Source organism: Pseudophryne corroboree, chromosome 9 (genome assembly GCF_028390025.1).
Source record: "Pseudophryne corroboree isolate aPseCor3 chromosome 9, aPseCor3.hap2, whole genome shotgun sequence".
NCBI lineage: Eukaryota > Metazoa > Chordata > Amphibia > Anura > Myobatrachidae > Pseudophryne > Pseudophryne corroboree.
In genome coordinates this window covers 227,191,448-227,217,286 of record NC_086452.1, presented here as the reverse complement: position 1 = coordinate 227,217,286, position 25,839 = coordinate 227,191,448, and the positions used below count along the sequence as shown (strand labels likewise).

Here is a 25,839-nt window from a genome sequence, read left to right as displayed (position 1 = left end):
AACGCCTTGGGTGTACCAGTCGGTGTATGTGTTTCCTCCTCTGCCTCTCATACCAAAAGTATTGAGAATTATACGGCAAAGAGGCGTAAGAACGATACTAGTGGTTCCGGATTGGCCAAGAAGGACTTGGTACCCGGAACTTCAAGAGATGATCACGGAAGATCCGTGGCCTCTACCTCTAAGGAGGGACTTGCTTCAGCAGGGTCCCTGTCTGTTTCAAGACTTACCGCGGCTGCGTTTGACGGCATGGCGGTTGAACGCCGGATCCTAAAGGAAAAAGGCATGCCGGAAGAAGTCATTCCTACTTTGATTAAAGCAAGGAAGGAAGTAACCGTGCAACACTATCACCGCATTTGGCGAAGATATGTTGCGTGGTGCGAGGATCGGAGTGCTCCAACGGAGGAATTTCAACTGGGTCGATTCCTACATTTCCTGCAATCAGGATTGTCTATGGGTCTCAAATTGGGATCTATTAAGGTTCAAATTTCGGCCCTGTCGATTTTCTTTCAAAAAGAATTGGCTTCAGTTCCTGAAGTCCAGACTTTTGTTAAGGGAGTGCTGCATATACAGCCTCCTGTGGTGCCTCCAGTGGCACCGTGGGATCTCAATGTGGTTTTGGAATTTCTAAAATCTCATTGGTTTGAACCACTAAAAAAGGTGGATTTAAAATATCTCACATGGAAAGTGACCATGTTACTAGCCCTGGCTTCGGCCAGGAGAGTGTCAGAACTGGCAGCTTTATCTTACAAAAGCCCATATCTGATTTTCCATTCGGACAGGGCAGAACTGCGGACTCGTCCGCATTTTCTCCCTAAGGTGGTGTCAGCATTTCATCTGAACCAGCCTATTGTAGTGCCTGCGGCTACAAGTGACTTGGAGGACTCCAAGTTACTGGACGTTGTCAGAGCATTAAAAATATATATTGCAAGGACAGCTGGAGTCAGAAAATCTGACTCGTTGTTTATATTGTATGCACCCAACAAGATGGGTGCTCCTGCGTCTAAGCAGACGATTGCTCGTTGGATCTGTAGCACAATCCAACTTGCACATTCTGTGGCAGGCCTGCCACAGCCTAAATCTGTAAAGGCCCACTCCACAAGGAAGGTGGGCTCATCTTGGGCGGCTGCCCGAGGGGTCTCGGCATTACAACTTTGCCGAGCAGCTACGTGGTCAGGGGAGAACACGTTTGTAAAATTTTACAAATTTGATACTCTGGCTAAGGAGGACCTGGAGTTCTCTCATTCGGTGCTGCAGAGTCATCCGCACTCTCCCGCCCGTTTGGGAGCTTTGGTATAATCCCCATGGTCCTTTCAGGAACCCCAGCATCCACTAGGACGATAGAGAAAATAAGAATTTACTTACCGATAATTCTATTTCTCGGAGTCCGTAGTGGATGCTGGGCGCCCATCCCAAGTGCGGATTATCTGCAATAATTGTACATAGTTATTGTTAACTAATTCGGGTTATTGTTTAGGAAGCCATCTTTCAGAGGCTCCTCTGTTATCATACTGTTAACTGGGTTTGATCACAAGTTGTACGGTGTGATTGGTGTGGCTGGTATGAGTCTTACCCGGGATTCAAAATTCCTCCCTTATTGTGTACGCTCGTCCGGGCACAGTACCTAACTGAGGCTTGGAGGAGGGTCATAGGGGGAGGAGCCAGTGCACACCACCTGATCGGAAAGCTTTACTTTTTGTGCCCTGTCTCCTGCGGAGCCGCTATTCCCCATGGTCCTTTCAGGAACCCCAGCATCCACTACGGACTCCGAGAAATAGAATTATCGGTAAGTAAATTCTTATTTGTTCCCTGTTGTATTTGCAGCTGCATGTTGGATGTCTACAGCGTGTCTGTCTGTTTGGTGTTTTGTTCTCTAGATCAATCCTTCTTTTCTCTAACGTCCTAGTGGAGATGCTGGGGACTCCGAAAGGACCATGGGGAATAGCGGCTCCGCAGGAGACTGGGCACAAAAGTAAAAAGCTTTAGGACTACCTGGTGTGCACTGGCTCCTCCCCCTATGACCCTCCTCCAAGCCTCAGTTAGATTTTTGTGCCCGAACGAGACGGGTGCAGGCTAAGGGGCTCTCCTGAGCTGCTTAGTGTAAAAGTTTAAAGTAGGTTTTTTATTTTCAGTGAGACCTGCTGGCAACAGGCTCACTGCACCGAGGGACTAAGGGGAGAAGAAGCGAACTCACCTGCGTGCAGGGTGGATTGGGCTTCTTAGGCTACTGGACATTAGCTCCAGAGGGACGATCACAGGCCCAGCCATGGATGGGTCCCGGAGCCGCGCCGCCGGCCCCCTTACAGAGCCAGAAGAGTGAAGAGGTCCGGAAAATCGGCGGCAGAAGACGTCCTGTCTTCAATAAGGTAGCGCACAGCACCGCAGCTGTGCGCCATTGCTCTCAGCACACTTCACACTCCGGTCACTGAGGGTGCAGGGCGCTGGGGGGGGCGCCCTGAGACGCAATAAAAAACCTTTGTTTGGCAAAAAATACATCACATATAGCTCCTGGGCTATATGGATGCATTTAACCCCTGCCAATTTTTCCATTAAAAAGCGGGAGAAAGGCCGCCGATAAGGGGGCGGAGCCTATCTCCTCAGCACACTGGCGCCATTTTTTCCTCACAGCTCCGTTGGAGGAAGGCTCCCTGACTCTCCCCTGCAGTCCTGCACTACAGAAACAGGGTGAAACAAGAGAGGGGGGGCACTAAATTGGCATATTAATATATACAGCAGCTATATTAGGGAAAAACACTTATCTAAGGTTATCCCTGTATATATATAGCGCTCTGGTGTGTGCTGTCAAACTCTCCCTCTGTCTCCCCAAAGGGCTAGTGGGGTCCTGTCCTCTATCAGAGCATTCCCTGTGTGTGTGCTGTGTGTCGGTACGCTGTGTCGACATGTATGAGGAGGAAAATGATGTGGAGGCGGAGCAATTGCCTGTGTTAGTGATGTCACCCCCTAGGGAGTCGACACCTGACTGGATGGTCTTATGGAAAGAATTACGTGATAGTGTCGGCACTTTACAAAAGACTGTTGACGACATGAGACAGCCGGCAAATCAGTTAATACCTGTACAGGCGTCTCAAACACCGTCAGGGGCTATAAAACGCCCGTTACCTCAGGTCGATACAGACCCAGACACGGACACTGACTCCAGTGTCGACGGTGAGGAAACAAACGTATTTTCCAGTAGGGCCACACGTTACATGATCACGGCAATGAAGGAGGTTTTGAACATTTCTGATACTACAAGTACCACAAAAAAGGGTATTATGTGGGGTGTGAAAAAACTACCCGTAGTTTTTCCTGAATCAGATGAATTAAATGAGGTGTGTGATGAAGCGTGGGTTTCCCCCGAAAAAAAAAAAAAACTGCTAATTTCTAAAAAATTATTGGCATTATACCCTTTCCCGCCAGAGGTTAGGGCGCGTTGGGAAACACCCCCTAGAGTGGATAAGGCGCTCACACGCTTATCAAAACAAGTGGCGTTACCGTTACAGCGAACCAGCTGATAGAAAGCTGGAAAATATCCTAAAAAGTATATACACACATACTGGTGTTATACTGCGACCAGCAATCGCCTCAGCCTGGATGTGCAGTGCTGGGGTGGCTTGGTCGGATTCCCTGACTGAAAATATTGATACCCTGGACAGGGACAATATATTATTGACTATAGAGCATTTAAAGGATGCATTTCTATATATGCGTGATGCACAGAGGGATATTTGCACTCTGGCATCAAGAGTAAGTGCGATGTCCATTTCTGCCAGAAGAGGGTTATGGACGCGACAGTGGTTAGGTGATGCGGATTCCAAACGGCATATGGAAGTATTGCCGTATAAAGGGGAGGAGTTATTTGGGGTCGGTCTATCGGACCTGGTGGCCACGGCAACGGCTGGGAAATCCACCTTTTTACCCCAAGTCACCTCGCAGCAGAAAAAGATACCGTCTTTTCAGGCTCAGTCCTTTCGTCCCCATAAGGGCAAGCGGGCAAAAGGCCACTCATATCTGCCCCGGGGCAGAGGAAGGGGAAAAAGACTGCAGCAGACAGCCTCTTCCCACGAACAGAAGCCCTCCCCCGCTTCTGCCAAGTCCTCAGCATGACGCTGGGGCCTTACAAGCGGACTCAGGCACGGTGGGGGCCCGTCTCAAGAATTTCAGCGCGCAGTGGGCTCACTCGCAAGTGGACCCCTGGATCCTGCAGGTAGTATCTCAGGGGTACAAATTGGAATTCGAGACGTCTCCCCCTCGCCGGTTCCTGAAGTCTGCTTTACCAACATCTCTCCCCGACAGGGAGGCGGTATTGGAAGCCATTCACAAGCTGTATTCCCAGCAAGTGATAATCAAAGTACCCCTCCTTCACCAGGGAAAGGGGTATTATTCCACGCTGTTTGTGGTACCGAAGCCGGACGGCTCGGTGAGACCCATTTTAAATCTGAAATCCTTGAACACTTACATAAAAAGGTTCAAGTTCAAAATGGAGTCACTCAGAGCAGTGATAGCGAACCTGGAAGAAGGGGACTATATGGTGTCTCTGGACATCAAGGATGCTTACCTCCATGTCCCAATTTGCCCTTCTCACCAAGGGTACCTCAGGTTTGTGGTACAGAACTGTCACTATCAGTTTCAGACGCTGCCGTTTGGATTGTCCACGGCACCCCGGGTCTTTACCAAGGTAATGGCCGAAATGATGATTCTTCTTCGAAGAAAAGGCGTCTTAATTATCCCTTACTTGGACGATCTCCTGATAAGGGCAAGGTCCAGGGAACAGTTAGAGGTCGGAGTAGCACTATCTCAAGTAGTACTACGACAGCACGGATGGATTCTAAATATTCCAAAATCGCAGCTGATTCCGACGACACGTCTGCTGTTCCTAGGAATGATTCTGGACACAGTACAGAAAAAGGTGTTTCTCCCGGAAGAGAAAGCCAGGGAGTTATCCGACCTAGTCAGGAACCTCCTAAGACCAGGCCAAGTGTCAGTACATCAATGCACAAGGGTCCTGGGAAAGATGGTGGCTTCTTACGAAGCGATTCCATTCGGCAGATTCCACGCAAGAACTTTTCAGTGGGATCTGCTGGACAAATGGTCCGGATCGCATCTTCAAGTGCATCAGCGGATAACCCTGTCTCCAAGGACAAGGGTGTCTCTCCTGTGGTGGTTACAGAGTGCTCATCTCCTAGAGGGCCGCAGATTCGGCATTCAGGATTGGGTCCTGGTGACCACGGATGCCAGCCTGAGAGGCTGGGGAGCAGTCACACAGGGAAGAAATTTCCAGGGCTTGTGGTCAAGCATGGAAACGTCACTTCACATAAATATCCTGGAACTAAGGGCCATTTACAATGCCCTAAGTCAGGCAAGACCTCTGCTTCAGGGTCAGCCGGTGTTGATCCAGTCGGACAACATCACGGCAGTCGCCCACGTAAACAGACAGGGCGGCACAAGAAGCAGGAGGGCAATGACGGAAGTGGCAAGGATTCTTCGCTGGGCGGAAAATCATGTGATAGCACTGTCAGCAGTGTTCATTCCGGGAGTGGACAACTGGGAAGCAGACTTCCTCAGCAGACACGATCTTCACCCGGGGGAGTGGGGACTTCACCCAGAAGTCTTCCACATGATTGTGAACCGTTGGGAAAAACCAAAGGTGGACATGATGGCGTCCCGCCTCAACAAAAAACTGGACAGGTATTGCGCCAGGTCAAGGGACCCTCAGGCAATAGCTGTGGACGCTCTGGTAACACCGTGGGTGTACCAGTCAGTGTATGTGTTCCCTCCTCTTCCTCTCATACCAAAAGTACTGAGAATCATAAGAAGGAGAGGAGTAAAGACTATACTCGTGGCTCCGGATTGGCCAAGAAGGACTTGGTACCCGGAAATTCAAGAGATGCTCACGGAAGACCCGTGGCCTCTACCTCTAAGAAAGGACCTGCTCCAGCAGGGACCATGTCTGTTCCAAGACTTACCGCGGCTGCGTTTGACGGCATGGTGGTTGAACGCCGGATCCTGAAGGAAAAAGGCATTCCGGATGAAGTCATCCCTACCCTGATCAAAGCCAGGAAGGATGTAACCGTACAACATTATCACCGTATTTGGCGTAAATATGTTGCGTGGTGCGAGGCCAGGAAGGCCCCTACAGAGGAATTTCAACTGGGTCGATTCCTGCATTTCCTGCAAACAGGACTGTCTATGGGCCTCAAATTAGGGTCCATTAAGGTTCAAATTTCGGCCCTGTCAATATTCTTCCAAAAAGAACTAGCTTCTGTTCCTGAAGTTCAGACGTTTGTCAAGGGAGTACTGCATATACAGCCTCCTTTTGTGCCTCCAGTGGCACCTTGGGATCTCAATGTAGTTTTGGGATTCCTAAAATCACATTGGTTTGAACCACTCACCACTGTGGACTTAAAATATCTCACATGGAAAGTGGTAATGCTGTTAGCCCTTGCTTCAGCCAGGCGTGTTTCAGAATTGACGGCTTTATCCTATAAAAGCCCTTACCTAATTTTTCATACGGACAGGGCAGAATTGAGGACTCGTCCTCAATTTCTCCCTAAGGTGGTTTCAGCTTTTCACTTAAACCAGTCTATTGTGGTGCCTGCGGCTACTAGGGACTTGGAGGATTCCAAGTTGCTGGACGTAGTCAGGGCCCTGAAAATATATGTTTCCAGGACGGCTGGAGTCAGAAAATCTGACTCGCTGTTTATCCTGTATGCACCCAACAAGCTGGGTGCTCCTGCTTCTAAGCAGACGATTGCTCGTTGGATTTGTAGTACAATTCAGCTTGCACATTCTGTGGCAGGCCTGCCACAGCCAAAATCTGTAAAAGCCCATTCCACACGGAAAGTGGGCTCATCTTGGGCGGCTGCCCGAGGGGTCTCGGCTTTACAACTTTGCCGAGCAGCTACTTGGTCAGGGGCAAACACGTTTGCTAAATTCTACAAATTTGATACCCTGGCTGAGGAGGACCTGGAGTTCTCTCATTCGGTGCTGCAGAGTCATCCGCACTCTCCCGCCCGTTTGGGAGCTTTGGTATAATCCCCATGGTCCTTTCGGAGTCCCCAGCATCCATTAGAGAAAATAAGAATTTACTTACCGATAATTCTATTTCTCATAGTCCGTAGTGGATGCTGGGCGCCCCTCCCAAGTGCGGATTGTCTGCATTACTTGTACATAGTTATTGTTACAAAAATCGGGTTATTGTTGTTGTGAGCCATCTTTTCAGAGGCTCCTTCTGTTATCATGCTGTTAACTGGGTTCAGATCACAAGTTGTACGGTGTGATTGGTGTGGCTGGTATGAGTCTTACCCGGGATTCAAAATCCTTCCTTATTGTGTACGCTCGTCCGGGCACAGTATCCTAACTGAGGCTTGGAGGAGGGTCATAGGGGGAGGAGCCAGTGCACACCAGGTAGTCCTAAAGCTTTTTACTTTTGTGCCCAGTCTCCTGCGGAGCCGCTATTCCCCATGGTCCTTTCGGAGTCCCCAGCATCCACTACGGACTATGAGAAATAGAATTATCGGTAAGTAAATTCTTATTTTTTTATTTTTTATTTTTTTTTCTTGGTTGTTTCCACCTCCTTTTCTTCATGAGTTTTCTCTATTCTATCTCCGTTCGGGCTTGGTTAATTTTAACCTAAAACCCATAATACGAAAATTTATATTTTCAAAATATTTATTGATAAACTTAGTCAGATAAACATATTAAACATGAGTATGCCAAATTTTTACAAATCTGACCCTGGTTCCAAAATATATGTGTATGTATGTATATGTATGTATGTATATGTGTATATATATATATATATATATATATATATATATATATATATATATACACACACACACACACACACACACACACACACACACACACACACACACACCAATAAAATATATATATATATATATATATATAATATTGGGGTTATATAAAATAGATATGACACTAAGTTGTGCACAAATGTTTGTCATATTACTAGGACAATGGGTCTTAATAGGTTAACTGAGGCCAGTGGGGTACAGAAGGGGAGGAGCTAACTTCTTTTTTTTAAGAATATTTAAAGTTTTGGGCTCCACTCATAACCCGTCTATACCCCAGTGTAACTCCAGTGTCCCTTATGGAATCTGTGAAAGGTATTTATCGGTAAGTACCAAAATCCTGTTATTTCATGCAGGGCATTTAGTGCACAAATATTTGGCAGCTTTGATTTTACAGTAATATTTACAATTGAGCTTAGGGCCTTCTTCCCAACTCTAAATTCATCTGCTGATTTTAAATTTGATCCTTTGCAGTGCAACATAGTTTTGCCATGGTGCCCATTTGCTCTGGATTTTTCTTTGCTCCTAACTCTTGATATGATCACCTATGTCCCTGCATTTACATACTGCATAGCAAAATCCCCGATTTTCTGTTGTAAGGCACTTAGCACTATGTAAGCCACTAACAAACCGAAATGTGACAGGTTCTCTTTAAACCATTGGCAGGAGTTTCATAATTGCATTACATAGAGAGTAATCATTGAATGTGTAACGCCAAACCCTATATAGTTACCATATCAAGCCTCCTATCCTCACAGATGGCCTCTATCTCACTAGGATTCAAAGCTTTTCCAGCCCCCGGTCCTGGTGTTTGTTGGTTGCCGTCTCGGTGCAGATCTGCTCAGTGAAGCAGTCCATAAGATTACTGAATTGGAATGCGTTGCGATCCATTCTGAGAAACCCCAATCTGAAAGGACTAAGATACTGAAGGTAAGATTATGTATGATGAATACATATAAAATGTAACCGCACTGTAGAGGGACATGATGGTTACAGCAAAAGATAAGACATTAAAAATAAAGGCTGTGATGCTGAGTTGAGCTTATGTCTGTTTTGTATCTTGCATGTTTTTGCCCAGCACATACACCAGAACTGCACGTACACAAGTACTGGTGATGCCGAGTTATGTGCATGATGATAGCATCTGCAATAGTAACTAAAGTGGTGTAACTGGGCGTTGCCATGTTCGCAAAGTTCAGTGAGGGCGAGTCAATGCATCTGTGGGGTATGCAGAGTTGGGTGTATACTTTCAGGCGTGTCTATTGCACCCTATAGAGGCTACTGCAAGAGCACACTGATGATTATTACAGGTTGAGTCTCCTATAGTCGAAATGTTTGGTACCAGAAGGATTTTGGATATCTGAGCTTACCGTATTGTGGAATATTTTCATACCATAATGAGATATCTTGGGGAAGGGACGGGAGTCTAAACAAAGTATGCATTTATGTACAGATACTCCTCACTTAATGACCAAGTTCCGTTTCTACGACCTAGGTCTTAAACGAATCAGTTGATAAGTGAGGAGCTGCATACCTGTACTCACACAGCACTGCTGAGATGGCATGCCGCATACTGTACTAATGCCAAGCTGCTGTACTTGACACTGAGATGCCGCGCATGATGCTGAGATACCATGCTGCTGTACATGATGCTGGGATGCCACGCTTGAAGCTGAGACTCCGCACTGCTGTTTCAAGCTGGTCGGAGAGCTGGTTGGAATTCCGAGTGGTCGACAAAGAGGTAGATCAGTAAGTGAGGAGCATCTGTATCATGTACACCATATACACACAGCCTGAAGGTAATTTCTTTTTCATCCACTAGGGGTCACTGGAGTACTCTTGGGATATGGACGGTTTCCGCAGGAACAAGGCACTGAATATTCAAATTTAGAACTCTCCTCCCCTCCATATCCCAGAGTACCTCAGTGTTTTTTCTGTGCTCCTCGTAGCAACAAGGCTGGTGTGGAGTTCTCCACACTACTTTTGAATATTTTTATTTTTAATTTTTTTTTTCTTCTCACTTTTACTTTTTGTACAAACAGCACATCCCTTCCCAGTTTCTGTAAAAACGTGGGTCCGGGATAGTGCTGCTGCACGGAGCAGCGCATGGCGTGTCGGTCCTCATAAAGAGCACCCTCACAGCCACACGCAGCTCACTCACTGACTGCTGCTACAGCTGGACGGAGCTTACAGATAGAAACCCCGTCACAGCCATCGCATCTGGAGTCAGGTATGCTGGGGGGACGGGGCGGTCAGCGCACGCTGCCGCCCCGCTGTGTGGGGACAATGTTCACAGAAGCTGCGCCCGCACCCGCCTCTCCTAACTGGCCGCCCCGGCAACCGCTCCGATCAGCGCCACGCTCCTCCACTGCTCTCACCCGCCGGCCGCCGCTGCAGGACCGCTCTCCATTACAGCGCTCCCTGCACCCGATCGCGGGTACCCGCTCCCCGGTAACTCCCGCTCAGACAGCGGTACACGGGCCACGGGGGAGGGAGCAGAAGGGGGGGAAGGATACACATTAGCGGAGGGCTGCAAAAGGGTGACATTAATGAACTAGGCTGTTAAGCCTATATTATGGGGTTGGCTGCACTTGTTAAATATACCCTGCACTGTGAGGCATGGGGGCCATTTTAACCATGCTTCCTGTCTTCCTGTTGTGATTCCAGAACGTTCCTGTACTACATCTCTACTCCACCGGAGGCGCAGGGGTGTTAGTGGGAATTTGGGATCAGATTTCATATAGTACTGGCCACGTGTACTGCACTTGGCCAGATATATATATATATATATATATATATATATATATATATATATATATATATATATATATATATATATATATATATGACACCTTAGTACTATTTTACTGAGTCGTGCAAGTTGTCTGTCTTTGTATATTGTGTTGTCTGTCTGCATAATGAGTAAGGCACCAGCAAAACCAAAAAAGCAGTTCCCCTGCCATGTCTGTAAGAGTGTGTTACCGGATGGATCTACCACATGTACAGTATGTTTTGTGGATTCAGCTACGAATACGATTTCTGCTCCGGTTTCAAAGCCGGTTTCATCCCCGGACCCTCCATGGGCTATGCTAGCAGATGTCGTGGCTGGATTGCAATCAGAATTGGCCGCCGCTCGACAGGAGCGGGAAGCAGCAAGATCTGAGTCTAGGGTGAGACCGCTAGGACTACCGGTGGGGTCTCAGCCTTGCCAAAAGTCCAAGTCCATTTTGGGTAGTAGGGATAAATTTAATTTGTCTTATGATTTACCAGTTTCTGCTATGTTGCATTCTGACGATTCTATGCCTGACCTCAAGATGCGCAAGATGACGGTGAGGAAGGCGAAGTAGACCAGCAGTCAGATAGTGAAGATTTTGACAGCCCAGGCATTGATAATCTCATCAGAGCGGTGCGTCAGTCTCTGAAGTTTACAGAAACTGAGGAGCCTCTGACAAACGACAGAGGACTCCGATGTGTTTTCCTGTTTCGGAATCTCTTAATAAGAGGTTACTGGAAACACAAAAGAATCCGGATAAACGGTTTTCTATACCTCGCAGATTTAAGTCTAGTTACCCCTTTCCAGAGTCTGTGACAGCTACATGGGAGAATCCGCCATTGGTGGATTCGTCTGTGTCTAAACTTACAAAGAAATTAACCATACCAGTCCCAACGGCTACTACGCTTAAAGACCCTTCAGACCGTAAAATAGAAGCTATGCTAAAATCCATGTATATAGCAGCAGGAGTGTTGCTTAGACCTGGGTTGGTTGGCATTTGGGTAACTAAGGCGCTCATGGTATGGATAACAGAACTCAAGTCTGCCCTACATGACGATCACCTTATACTTCTCGCTGATCAAATCTGGGAAGCTGCTGATTATCTATGTACAGCTTCTACTGACGTCTGTCAGCTCACTTCTCGCCTTTCATCGTCGCTAGTTACAGCACGACGAGCACTCTGGCTGCGCTCTTGGCGAGCGGAGGCGGAGGTCAAACGAGGTATAGAGGCGTTACCTTACGGTGGCGAGAAATTGTTTGGTCCTGAATTGGACAAATGGATTGCTGAGGCCACGGGAGGTAAGTCTGTTTTCTTACCATTGCCTCCAACGGTACCTAGACGGAAATACTCGGGCCTGGCGTTCAAATCCTTTCGGCCTCAGCCCTTTCGAGGCCGTGGTAGAGGACCAGCCACGCCCGGTAGATGAGGTCGGGGGCGTGGTTTCCAACAAACCAACGCCAGTCGTCAAGACGCTAAGGTCACCGACAAGCCAGTGGCATGACGGACTCCCAGCCCATCTTGGATCTCCAATTGTGGGAGCACGCCTTCAAACGTTCCATTTGGCGTGGTTCCAGACGTCCACAGATGGGTGGATCCGCAATTTAGTGTTAAAAGGTTACAAAATAGAGTTCGACTGTCTCCCGCCACTGCGGTTTTTCAAGACAGGACTGCCTGTGTCGGACGACAAAAGGGCGGTTCTGCAAATTGCCATTCAGTCTCTGCTGGAGTCAGCAGTATTGATTCCGGTCCCTGTACACCAACAAGGGCAGGGTTATTATTCCAGTCTGTTTGTGGTACCAAAGCCGGATGGCTCGGTCAAGCCAACATTGAACTTGAAGGGCCTCAATCAGTACGTCACTTACTACAGATTCAAGATGGAATCTCTGCGGTCGGTAATTGCAGGTTTAGAGATACAGGAATTCATGATTGCGCTGGATCTCAAAGATGCGTATTTACACATTCCGATTTGGCCACCTCATCAGCGGTTCTTGCGGTTTGCGATACGGCAGAACCTGTGTTGACAGGAAATTCTGGAACCTTGGATATGGTACGCGCTTTCCGCGTTTATGTATCCCGAACATCTACAGTTCGTAAGACGGATACGTTGTTTGTTCTCTATGATGCTGCCAAGATGGGTTGGCCAGCTTCTAAGCAGACCTTATCCAGATGGATTAAACTGACCATACGTCAGGCTTTACCTTCATGCTAGGTTACAGCCGCCTACATCAGTAACAGCTCATTCCACACGTTCGGTGGGAACTTTGTGGGCAGCTGGTCGTGGGGCTTCTACGACGCAGCTTTGCCGTGCGGCTACATGGTCATCAGTGCACATGTTTGTGCGCTTTTACAAGTTTGATACGTTTGCGGCATCAGCATCTAGCTTTGGCCGCCTAGTGTTACAAGTGCCAAACTGCTCTCCCGCCCACGGGGGAAGCTTTGGTACGTCCCAAGAGTACTCCAGTGACCCCTAGTGGATGAAAAAGAAAATAGGATTTTGGTACTTACCAGGTAAATCCTTTTCTTTGAATCCATAGGGGGCACTGGACGCCCACCCAGTGCAGTTTTACCTGGTTTGTGGTAAGTTCAGGGGATCTTATGGTAACACATTCTCACCGACTGGTTCAAGTTTCAAGTTCTATCGGTTATAGTGCCAACTGTTTAGTTGTCAGTCACGTTATGTGTCAACTTTATTGTTGTCCGTTCTGTTATATGTAATTCTCCATTGTCAACCTCTCTATCGCTCCTGTTCGGCTCAGTAAAAAACACTGAGGTACTCTGGGATATGGAGGGGAGGAGAGTTCTAAATTTGAATATTCAGTGCCTTGTTCCTGCGGAAACCGTCCATATCCCAAGAGTACTCCAGTGCCCCCTATGGATTCAAAGAAAAGGATTTACCTGGTAAGTACCAAAATCCTATTTTTATGCAATATTCATAATAATTTTGTACATTAAACAAAGTTTGTGTACACTGAACCATCAGAAAGTAAAGGTGTCACTGTCTGTCATGCTCCAAAAATTCCTTATTTCTGCAGCGGGGTACACAGGCAATACATCGGGGTGTAGAGTTGGATCTTGATCCAGAGGCACCAACAGGCTAAATCTTTGACAGTTCCCAGGATGCATTGCATAGCCTCCTCTATAACCCCAGTTTGTAAGTTGGTACCTGCAGAGCAGGTCACTTAACAGGGTGGCTGGGCTAGGCAGCCCTGAGAAGAGCTTTTAGAAGACTTCGAGGGCTGCAGCACTTTATATGTCATTGTGACATACTCTGCTGTGGCTCCATCACCTCCCCAGCAGCGTTGCATACTCCCGCTGGCCTTGTTCTCGGGTACTTGCGGCGGAGGCACACCACCGCAGACGCTCTCTTGGATCGTGTGGCTGCTTCTTAGGGAGGAGGTAAGAGGGTCCCCCAGGCGGGTCCCGCCGCTAAATCGCGATCCGGACGCGGTCCCAGGAGACGGACCGCGCCGCTGGCATGGACACTGTCAGTACAGGGACCCCACTATATCCACCAGGGCAGGGAGCACAGGTCGGATTGTGTAAAATCCGTTTTCATAAGGCTCCACAGTACCCGGTGGTGAGGACCAGCATAGGGGATAAGGCGCTGACCTATAGCCCCTCCTCTAGCCCCAAGCTCCATCTGCTGGTGTTCCCGCCCTGGAGCTGCTGATAACTCTCCCTCACTCCCTGACTGAGATTTCGGCACCATCTTCTCAAGTAGCTGCTTCTGGTCTCCGGGACTGCCGCCTGCCTCATCAGTGCTGTGATTTGACAGTCACTTAATTAACTAACACTGTCTTTAGAATGACATGTAGATTAAGAACAAGTGTATGTCTACCAGAATATTTAGTACAAGTGTTCTGATATATACATCCAGTCTCTGGCTGTGCATTGTTTTTATATATATATATATATATATATATATATATATATATATATTAGTCCAGTTCCAGTGCAGTTTTATTGTGTGTCTAAAATAATTTCTGCATTGTGACTGTGTGTGCCTGCTTCTGCTGTTTGAAATTCACTTTCAGTGTATCACAGCTATAGCTGTCACTGTATTCTGAACCCTGGGGGGCTAGGTGTGTTAGGGTCAAATATATAGTGCTGCGCAGTATATTCTGTTAAGTGTATTTTACTGCGCTCTTCAGTCACATCATACTGCATTTATTTTCTGTTTATGTTCTGTATTTACTGTCACATAAATAAGGGAGTGTTTTGCAGGTATTGTATTTGTCTGGTTATATTGTACTGGTACGCTCTATGGCTACATTCACTATGTCTGCCACAAAGGGCGGGAAACCCGCGGGCGCTCCAACATCATGCAGTGCTTGCACCAAGGATTCACCTGAGGGGTAAGTTTTAACTGATGGTTTGTGTACTGGGTGCTATACATCTCCTAGTCAGCCCGCAGCCCCTGTAGCCAATCAGGAGCCACCTTGGGCAGCGTTCTCCAGTATGCGGAATACACTTGTGACACGTCTTATGCCCCCTTTTGGACCTCCTGTACCATTGTAGCCACATATTGTCCCTGTAGTTAATCCGCCCTGGGCGGACACTCTGTCTGGGTATGGGTCGTTGGGTAGACACAACTTAGGTCGACATGGTCATTAGGTCGACATGCACTAGGCCGACAGGTCAAAAGGTCGACATGTTTTTCTGCTGCGGGGTACAATGGGCTCCACAAGGATTGGACAATGGGGTGTAGAGTAGGATCTTGATCCGAGGCACCAACAGGCTCAAAGCTTTGACTGTTCCCAGAATGCACAGCGCCGCCTCCTGTATCACCCCGCCTCCCAGCACAGGAGCTCAGTTTTGTAAGTCGGTGCTGCAGTAAGCAGGCACTGAACAGAGGGGCTGCTCCAGGCAGCCCTAAGAAAAGCTTTTTATGAGGTAAAAAGTGAAGACTTCAAGGGCAGCAGCGGTGGTAAATGTCTTGTGACATTTACTGCTGCAGCTCCAGCTCTCCCCAGCGGCGCTGTACACTCCCGAGCCCTGGTTGCCGGGTACCTACAGCGGAGGCTCCGGTTTTCTTCACGTTAGACACACTCGGCTGGGGCTCTCCAGGAGCAGCGCTTCGGGAGGTGGTAAGTGGGTCCCGCTTGTGGGACTCTGTCTTTATCGCGATCCGGCGCGGTAAGTGGGAGGCGGGCCGCGCGCACTGGCAGTGGACACTGTGGCAGTACAGGCGATCCCACTAGATATCCAGGGCATGGGACAGGTCAGGTTTTCTCTCTAAACCATTTTATTAGAGCCCGCAGTACCCGGTGGTTTTGCCAGAAGGGGGATAGAGCTTGGACCTGAAGCCCCAGCCCCAGGGCGCCATTTTCTGCAAATGTTCCCGCCCTGGAGCTGCATACCTGTCTCTCCCTCACTCCCTGTCAGTGTCTGCGGCGCCATTATCCCTCAGCTCACTGTTCCTGGGAATGCTTGGGCAAATCCTCCTATGTAAAGCCGCCTGGTTGTCAGCGCTGTGCCTTTACATGACACTTAAGTATTCTACCTGCCTTTTTAGTCAGTGTTAGTTAAGAAAGAGTGCACTTAGTCAGGGTTTTATAGTACAATTACCCTGTGATATACATCCAGTTCTTACTGTGTACTGTTATATCTATTGTTATATAGCTGTGTAAGCTAGTCCAGTGCAGTATTATTGTCAGTAATAACCTCTGCATTGTACAAACTGTGACTTTCTGTGTGTGCATTTGATAGCTGAGTGGTGTCCATTTCGTGTCTTTCACTCAACCTGCTATCCCTATATTCCATAACCTGAGGGGGCTTGGTGTGTCAGGTGTTATGTAATATAGGATTTCACAAAGATATACTGTATTATGTATTTTTCTCTGTGATTTAGTCACCATATCTCTCCTTTATCTCTGCTAGTGCTGACTACACTGCGCAGGGGTTTGGGTTTAGAGGTATAGTGCTGCTGATAATTGTACTGTGTTAACCTCATACTGCAAGTTATATCATGTCTGCTTCTGAGGGTAACGGTTCTGGGGCTGAACACACTGCCGGTGTTGCTGACGCCTCGGGGCCATATGAGGAGAATATAGCAGCTGTGGGCTCTGGTTCTGGGGGCTCCTTGCCCCCTAGTGGGACTGTGGCAACGGAGGCATATACTGACCCACCGTAGGCCACTTTTTCCACGCTTCTGCATACGCTAGTTCATAAACTAACTCCCCCTATGGGACCCCCAATGCCGGTACAACCGTATGTGGTCCCTGCAGCTAACCCGCCGTGGGCGGACGATTTATCTGCTCAATTAAAGAAGTTGAACCAGTCCTTGACTACTAAAAAGTCTGAACAACGCTCGCCTAAGTCCAAGAGGTCCTCTAAGCGAGCGCTTCTCTCCTCACAATCCACTGCTGTCACTGACACCTCGTCTGATGAAGACGGCACATATACTGACCCCTCAGGTTCTGACTCAGATACGGCTGATGGGGAGGGTAGTTCACATGTGGATGTTCCTGATCTTTTGGAGGCTGTTAAGTTAATTCTGCAGATTACGGATGATCCCGAGCCATCCGTCCCTCCTAAGAAACCAGATAGGTTCAAGCGTTAGAAGGTGGTTAAACAAGTTTTAACTCACTCTGACCACCACGTGGATATACGTCAGGTACCCTGGGAAAACCCGGGTACGAAGTTTGTGCCTCAAAAGAAGATGCTGGCTTGCTATCCCCTCGCGCCAGAGCTGTCTAAAAATTGGGAAACGCCTCCTCCAGTGGACTCACATGTGGCTAGGATGGTGGTTTCCTCAGTTCTACCTGTCACTACCGTCACGTCTCTAAAAGAGCCTTCGGATAAACGTGTGGAGGGTTGTCTGAAAGCGATTTACACCCTCACGGGTGCTGCACAAAGGCCCACTATTGCAGCTACATGGGCTGCAGACGCTATTGAAGCATGGGCCTTGGAGTTAGAAGCTGAAATCTCTTCTGACCATGCTTGTCATATATTGTCACAGCTTCTCGATATATTAAAGAGGTGGCTTCTGATGCCGGTATCCTAGCAGCCAAGGCCTCTACTACGTCAGTCCTGGCTCGCCGGATATTGTGGCTGAGATCCTGGTCTGTGGATTTGGACTCTAGAAAAACCCTGGAGGTACTCCCTTTCAAGGGAGATATTCTGTTTGGGGAGGACTTAAATAAGATTGTGGCTAACTTGGCTACTGCCAAAACTGCCTGTCTGCCTAATACCGCTCCTTCTGTGTCGAAGGCTAAAAGTACGTCCTTTCGCCCCTTTCGTCCTTCAGGTAAAGCAAAAGGTCAGGCGTACCATAAGCAGGCCCGCACTTCCAAACCTGGAAAGCCGAAGCCCAAAAGAGCCTGAGCTGCCAGTCAGCCAGCTGCCAAGACCGATAAGCCTGCCGCATGACGGGGCGGGCCTCCCCCTGGGGGATCCCAGGGTGGGGGGCCGGCTTCTAGGGTATACCCAGGAATGGTTGAAGACCACTTCAGATGCCTGGGTACGGGAAGTCGTCACTCGAGGTTACGCCATAGCCTTCAAATACCGCCCCCCTCATTGATTTTGCCAGACAGAGGTCCCTTTGGACCAGGCAAAGGCAAAAACTCTACACTCGGTGGTACAGACCCTCCTGGATACAGGAGTCGTCGTACAGGTGCCTCTTGCTCAGAGGGGCCGGGGGTACTATTCTCCGCTGTTTCTAGTCCCGAAACCGAATGGGTCCTTCTGGCCCATTCTCAGCCTCAAGGCATTGAACAGGTTTGTGAAGGTTTCCAAGTTCCGTATGGAGACCCTTCGCTCTATAGTTCTGGCCTTGGAACCTGGGGACTACATGGTCTCCCTGGACATACAGGATGCTTACCTGCATATTCCTATAGCAGTGTCACATCAACAATACCTGAGGTTCGCTATTGGCAACCTACATTATCAGTTTCGGGCGTTACCTTTGGTTTAACAACGGCTCCGCGAGTTTTCACCAAACTTATGGCGGTAATGACGGTGGTACTCCGCCGTCAAGGGGTCAGGATACTGCCGTATCTGGACGACTTGTTAATCCTGGCAAATTCCCCAGATCTTCTCCTGCGTCATCTGGATATGACGGTCCGGTTTCTACAAGCCCACGGGTGGCTCATCAACTGGAAGAAATCCTCCCTGGTCCCTGCTCAGAGCATGGTGCACCTGGAAGCATTGTTGGACACTCACAACCAGAGGTTGTTCTTGTCTCAGGAGGAAGTCCTGAAGATTCAGGACAGGTTTCGTTGCTTCCTTTCTCGTCCGCAAGTGTCGATACATTCGGCAATGCAGGTGCTGGGCTTAATGGTATCAGCATTCGACATGGTGGAGTATGATCAATTCCATTCTCGCCCCCTCCAGAGGCTGATTCTAGCCAAGTGGGACAGCCTGCCTCACCGGATCAGATCTCAAATGATCTTCTTGACTCCGGAGGTCCGTCTCTCGCTACACTGGTGGCTCCGGGACCAACAATTGTGCAGGGGTCGTCCCTTCTGGATATCCAACTGGGTCCTGTTGACGACAGATGCCAGTCTAAGAGGTTGGGGCGCGGTGCTGGAGCAACACTCCCTTCAGGGTCGGTGGACCAAGGAGGAATCTCTCCTCTCGATTAACATTCTGGAATTGCGGGCGGTCTTCAATGCGTTGAACCTGGCCCAGCATTTAATTCAGAACCGTCCTGTTCAAGTACAGTTGGACAATGCCACCACAGTGGCTTACATAAATCATCAAGGCGGCACTCGAAGCCGTTTGGCAATGAAGGAAGTCTCATGGATTCTACGTTGGGCGGAACGCCATCTACCGGCCATATCTGCAGTATTCATTCCGGGAGTCCTGAATTGTGAAGCGGACTTCCTCAGTTGTCGGGACGTGCATGCCGGCGAGTGGGGCCTCCATTCAGAAGTGTTTCAACTCCTCGTGGAAAAGTGGGGTCTTCCAGACGTGAATCTGATGGCGTCTCGACACAATCACAAGGTTCCGGTCTTCGGAGCAAGGACAAGGGATCCTCAAGCAGCATTCGTGGATGCGCTGGCGGTGCAGTGGAGGTTTCGGCTGCCGTACGTGTTCCCTCCGGTGTCACTCCTGCCCAGGGTAATTCGGAAGTTCAAGCAAGAAAAAGGAAATCTGCTTCTCATAGCTCCAGTGTGGCCCAGACGGCACTGGTTCTCAGACCTGCAAGGCCTATCGTCAGAGCGTCCAATTCTACTTCCACAACGCCCAGACCTCCTCGTTCAGGGCCCCTGTGTCTACCAGGACCTAGCCCGGCTGTCTTTGACGGCGTGGTTCTTGAAGCTTCCGTCTTGAGGGCTAAGGGTTTTTCTGAAGAGGTCATTAAAACTATGTTGTGGGCCCGGAAACCGGCTTCTGCTCGGATTTACCATAGGGTCTGGCATTCCTACTTTGTTTGGTGCGCATCTAACAATTATGACGCTTCCAAGTTTAGTACAGCCAAACTTTTGGCTTTTCTGCAGCAAGGCCTAGAGTTGGGCCTGCGTCTGGCCTCCCTAAAGGTTCATATTTCTGCCTTGTCGGTGTGGTTTCAGAGAAAACTTGCGACTTTGCCTGATGTTCATACTTTCACTCAGAGTGTGTTGCATATCCAACCTCCCTATGTCCCGCCTGTGGCTCCTTGGGACTTGTCGGTGGTTTTGGAGGTGTTGCAGGAGCCTCCGTTTTAATCCCTCGGTTCAGCTGACCTTTAAGTGGCTTTCCCTTAAGGTGGTGTTCTTGCTGGCTATTGCCTCTGCTAGAAGAGTGTCTGATCTGGGTGCCTTGTCTTGTAGTTCCCCATATCTGATTTTTCACCGTGATCGGGCGGTTCTTAGGACTCGTCCCGGATATTTACCTAAGGTGGTTTCTTCGTTTCATCTTAATCAGGAGATTATGGTTCCTGCCTTTGTCTCTCCTGATTGGTCTCCCAAAGAGCGGTCTTTGGATGTGGTACGGGCTCTCCGTATATATGTGAAGAGAACTTCTTCTATCCGAAAATCTGATTCTCTATTTGTTTTGTTTGGATTTCACAAACGTAGCTGGCCTGCTCACAAGCAGACCCTGGCCAGATGGATTAGAATGGTGATTGCACATGCTTATGTGAAGGCTGTTGTCTCTGCTCCTGTTCACATTAAGGCCCATTCTACTCGGTCTGTTGGACCTTCTTGGGCGGCCCAACGTGGTGCGACCCTTGAACAATTGTGCAAGGCGGCTACGTGGTCTTCTGGTACACGTTAATAAGGCTCTATGCCTTCGATACTGCCGCTTCCCAGGATGCTTCCTTTGGACGCCGGGTTCTTGTACCCGCTACAGTGCGTCCCCCCCCCCATAAGGAACTGCTTTAGGACATCCCCATTGTCCAATCCTTGTGGAGCCCAGTGTACTCCGCAGCAGAAAACGAGTTTTATGGTAAGAACTTACCTTTGTTAAAACTCTTTCTGCGAGGTACACTGGGCTCCACAAGGCGCCCACCCTGACGCGCTTAGCTTCTTTGGGTTGGTATGGCATTAGCCGCTGACACTTCTCTTGTCGTGAGAGTGTGGTGTATGTGGCTACTAACTGTTGTCGTCTCTTTTCCTGCTACTGCATTGGGCTGGTTAACTAAAAACTGAGCTCCTGTGCTGGGAGGCGGGGTGATACAGGAGGCGGCGCTGTGCATTCTGGGAACAGTCAAAGCTTTGAGCCTGTTGGTGACTCGGATCAAGATCCTACTCTACACCCCATTGTCCAATCCTTGTGGAGCCCAGTGTACCTCGCAGAAAGAGTTTTAACAAAGGTAAGTTCTTACCATAAAACTCGTTGTTTTTTTACTTTTTTGGGCGTCGTTTTCTTCGTAAAGTGACGGGGGACCCCAATTAGTGCTACCGCTGTACTCTGCACACGTTACAGTTCCTGTTGTAGTCCACGTGGATCGTTACGTATGAAAAAATCCCAAAAATTTTAATGTGAAAAACTCATGTTAACCTTTTGACCTGTCGACCTAGTACATGTCAACCTTCAGTGGTTGACCTAATGACTGTTGACCTAAGCTGTGTCAACCTAACGACATTCTACCCAGATATAACAATTAAATCAATCTTTGGTTAGACAAAAGTCTACCCCACGTCCCTCTGGGGTCAAGGGGTCATCTAAGCGGGCCGCTTCCTCCTCACAATCCACTAATATTACAGATAATTCTTCTGATGAGGATGGGGAACATACTGATCAGTCAGGCACTGATACAGTTGCTTCTGACGAGGAACCTACAACTCAGGTTGATGTTCCTGACCTAGTGGAGGCTATTAAGCTGATTCTACAAATTGATGATGAGGTAGATCCCACTACTGCGTCTAAGAAACCTGATAAGTTCAGACGTCAGAAGGCTGCTAAAGTAGTCTTACCACATTCTGACAATTTAATAGAAATATGTCAGGAACCCTGGTCTTCATAGACAGGGAGAATTGCTTTCCTGGAGAAGATGCTAGCTCGTTATCCTATCCTTGTGGAGTTGAGTAACAAGTGGGAAACTCCACCGCCGGTGGACTCTCATGTCACCCCTCTTGTGGTGTCATCTACTCTGCCTGTCACCAATGTCACATCACTTAAGGAACCGACAGATAAGCGTGTGGAGGGATGCCTGAAGTCTATTTACTCCCTTACAGGTGCTGTACATAGACCCTCTATAGCAGCCTCCTGGGCCGCAAAATTAATTGAAGCATGGGTTCAGGCATTAGAGGAAGAGCTGCCGCAGGATATTTCTGACACTGCCCGACAATATCTGTCTCCTATTACCACCGCCTCCCACTATATTCAGGAGGCGTCCTCTGAGGCAGGTGTAATGGCGGCAAGGCGGCCACTACGTCTATACTGGCTCACTGAATTATGTCGATGAGATCCTGGAAGGTGGACCTGGACTCCAGAAAGACCTTGGAGGTGCTCCCCTTTAAGGGAGACATCCTATTTGGGGAAGATCTGAATAAGATTGTGACTGACTTGGCGACTGCTAATACTGCGTTTCTCCCAAGTACTAATCCTTCTGAACCGAAGGCAAAGAGTACCACATTTCGTTCATTTCGACCTCCAGGGAAAGCAAAGGGTCAGATGTCCCCGGGACAGGCTCGTGCTTTCAAAACCACTAAGCCCAAACCTAAATCCTGGGCTGCCTGTCAGCCTGCTTCCAAACAAGATAAGCCTGCTGCATGACGGGCCTGGCCTCCCCCTGGAGGTTCCCAGGGTGGGAGGCCGCCTTCTGCAATTCGCCCAGGTCTGGTTAAGGATCACTTCAGACGCCTGGGTGCCGGAGGTTGTCTCTCATGGGTACACTGTCTCTTTCAAGAGATGTCCCCCTCACCAGTACTGCACAATGGTTATTACTTCGGATCCGTTGAAAGCGCAAGCTCTTCTCCCGGTTGTGCGATCCCTCCTGGACACAGGAGTGGTAGTCCCGGTACCTCTATCCCAGAGAGGCAGGGGATACTATTCGACCCTGTTACTAGTCCCGAAACCCAATGTGTCCTTCCGGCCTATACTCAAACTCAAATCATTGAACACATTTGTGAGAGTGTCCAAATTCCGTATGGAAACTCTGCGCTCTATTGTACTGGCCATGGAACCCGAGGACTATATGGTATCCCTGGACATACAAGATGCTTACCTGCATATACCTATTGCCATATCGCATCAGCAATATCTGCGGTTTGCTATTGGCAACCTACATTATTAGTTCCAGGCTCTGCCTTTGGACTGGCCACGGCCCCTCGGATCTTCACCAAGGTCATGGCCGTGATGACGGTCCTTTTCTGCTGTCAGGGAATCAGGATTCTACCGTATCTGGATGACTTGCTGATCCTGGCGAACTCCCAAGATGTTCTCCTCAGTCATTTGGAACTGACGGTCCAATTCCTACAAGCTCACGGGTGGCTCATCAACTGGAAAAAGTCCTCGCTGGTACCTGCTCGGAGCATGGTGCACCTGGGGACACTACTGGATGCACATAGACAAAGACTGTTTCTGTCTCCAGAGAATGTCCTGAAACTTCACGACAGGATCAGATACTTCCTTTCTCGCCCAACACTCGGCGATGCAAGTACTAGGCCTTATGGTGTTGGCTTTTGACATGATAGAGTATGCTCAATTTTGTTCCCGCCCTCTGCAGAGGTTAATTCTTTCCAAGTGGGACGGCCTGCCTCAAATGATGTCCTTGACTCTGGAGGTTCGTCTGTCACTGAGCTGGTGGCTACAGGACCAACAGTTGAGCAGGGGCCATCCCTTCTGGATCCCCAACTGGGTTCTACTGACTACGGACGCCAGTCTGCAGGGTTGAGGTGCGGTGCTAGAGCAACACACACTCTCTCAAGGGTCGATGGACCAAGGAGGAATCTCTCCTAACGAGAAACATTCTGGAATTGCGGGCAGGGTTCAATGCTTTGACTCTTGCCCTGCCTCTGATACAGAGCAGGCCTGTTCAAGTATAATCAGACAACGCCACCACGGTGGCATACATAAATCATCAAGGCAGCACTCGAAGCCGCATGGCAATGACGGAAGTGTCAAAAATCCTTCGTTGGGCGGAACGCTATCTGCCAGTAATATCGGCAGTGTTCATTCCCGGAGTCCTCAACTGCAAAGCGGATTTCCTCAGTCGTCAGGGCGTACACGCAGGCGAGTGGAGTCTTCAACAGGAAGTCTTTCAACTCCTAGTGGACAAGTGGGACCTACCAGATGTAGACGTGATGGTGTCTCGACACAATCACAAGGTTCCGGTCTTCGGATCAAGGACAAGGGATCCTCAAGCAGCGTTCGTGCACGCACTGGCAATTCCATGGAACTTTCAGCTGCCATACGTATTCCCTCCAGTGTCGCTTCTGCCCAGGGTACTATGGAAGTTCAAGCAAGAAGGAGGAATACTACTTCTAGTCGCTCCAGCGTGGCCCAGATGGCATTGGTTCTCAGACCTGCAGGTTCTATCGATCGAGCGTCCTCTTCTACTTCTTCAACGCCTAGACCACCTCGTTCAGGGTCCTTGTGGCCAGACTGGCTTTGACGGTGTGTCTCTTGAAGCATCACTACTGAGGGCTAAAGGATTCTCTGAGGTGGTTATCCAAACTATGCTGAAGGCCCGCAAACCGGCTTCTGCACGGATTTTTTACAGGGTCTGGAATTCTTACTTCACGTGGTGTGCTGCTAGGAATTACGATGAATACAATTTCAGAACTTCCAGACTTTTGGCTTTTCTGCAATAGGGCCTAGACTTAGGCCTTCGTCTGGCCTCCCTCAAGGTTCATATTTCTGTCTTGTCGGTGTGGTGTCAGAGGAAGATTGCGTCTATTCCAGACATTCATACCTTCACTCAAGGCGTTTTACGGATTCAGCCTCCCTATGTCCCTCCTGTGTCTCCATTTGAACTTCTTCAGTCTGTGGAGCTTAAAAATCTTACGCTTAAGTTTGTGTTTCTGCTGGCTATTGCCTCTGCTAATAGGGTGTCAGACTTGGGCGCTTTGTCCTGTCCACCCTTTCTGATTTTTCACCGTGACTGGGCAGTTCTTAGAACTTGTCCCGGTTATCTACCAAAGTTGGTGTCATCTTTCCATCTTAACCAAGAGATTGTGGTTCTGGCTTTTATCTCTTCTGGTTTGTCCTCCAAAGAGCGGTCTTTGGATAAGGTACGGGCTCTCTGTATTTACGTGGAGAGGACTGCCTCTCTCAGGAGGTCCGATACTCTTTGTACTTTTTGGTTTTCACAAATGTGGCTGGCCAGCGAATAAGCAAACCTTGGTCAGATGGATTAGAATGGTGATTGCACAAGCATATGCACAGGCTAGCCTTTCAGCTCCTGCTGCTATCAAAGCCCATTCTACTCGGTCTTTTCGACCTTCTTGGGCGGCCCGCCGAGGCGCGTCCGCTGAACAATTGTGCAAGGCAGCTACGGGGTCCTCGGTGAACACGTTCATTAGGTACCTTTTGATACTTCCGCCGCCTCCCAGGATGCTTCCTTTGGACGCCGGGTTCTTGTGCCCGCTACGGTGTGTCCCCTCCCATGAGGAACTGCTTTAGGACATCCCAAATGTGTTCCCTGAGGAAGACGGTGTACCCTGCTGCAGAAAAGGAGATTTATTGTAGACTTACCATAGTTAAATCTTTCTGCAAGGTACACTTGGTTCCACAGGGCGCCCACCCTGACGCACAACATCTGCCTTCTCTTTTACCTGCTACTGCATTGGACTGGTTAACGAAACTGAGCTCCAGTGTCCGGTGGCGGGGTTATAGAGGAGGCCATGCAATGCATCCTGGGAACAGTCGAAGCTTTAGCC

The 25,839-nt window shown here is 48.9% G+C and overlaps 1 protein-coding gene across 4 annotated transcripts in view; it reads left to right on the top strand.

Moving 5' to 3' along the window:
• DDX59 (DEAD-box helicase 59) overlaps positions 1–25,839 on the top strand; it is a 70,155-nt gene that overhangs the window by 31,007 nt on the left and 13,309 nt on the right. For 2 of the 4 annotated variants that reach the window (XM_063940140.1, XM_063940139.1), the window contains exon 5: positions 8,592–8,744. In XM_063940140.1, coding sequence (XP_063796210.1) covers positions 8,592–8,744 — 153 coding nt within the window. Of the gene's footprint in view, positions 1–8,572; positions 8,745–9,309; positions 9,564–25,839 lie in introns of those variants that run through there. The other 2 variants (XR_010186790.1, XM_063940141.1) reach the window with 2 other exon arrangements.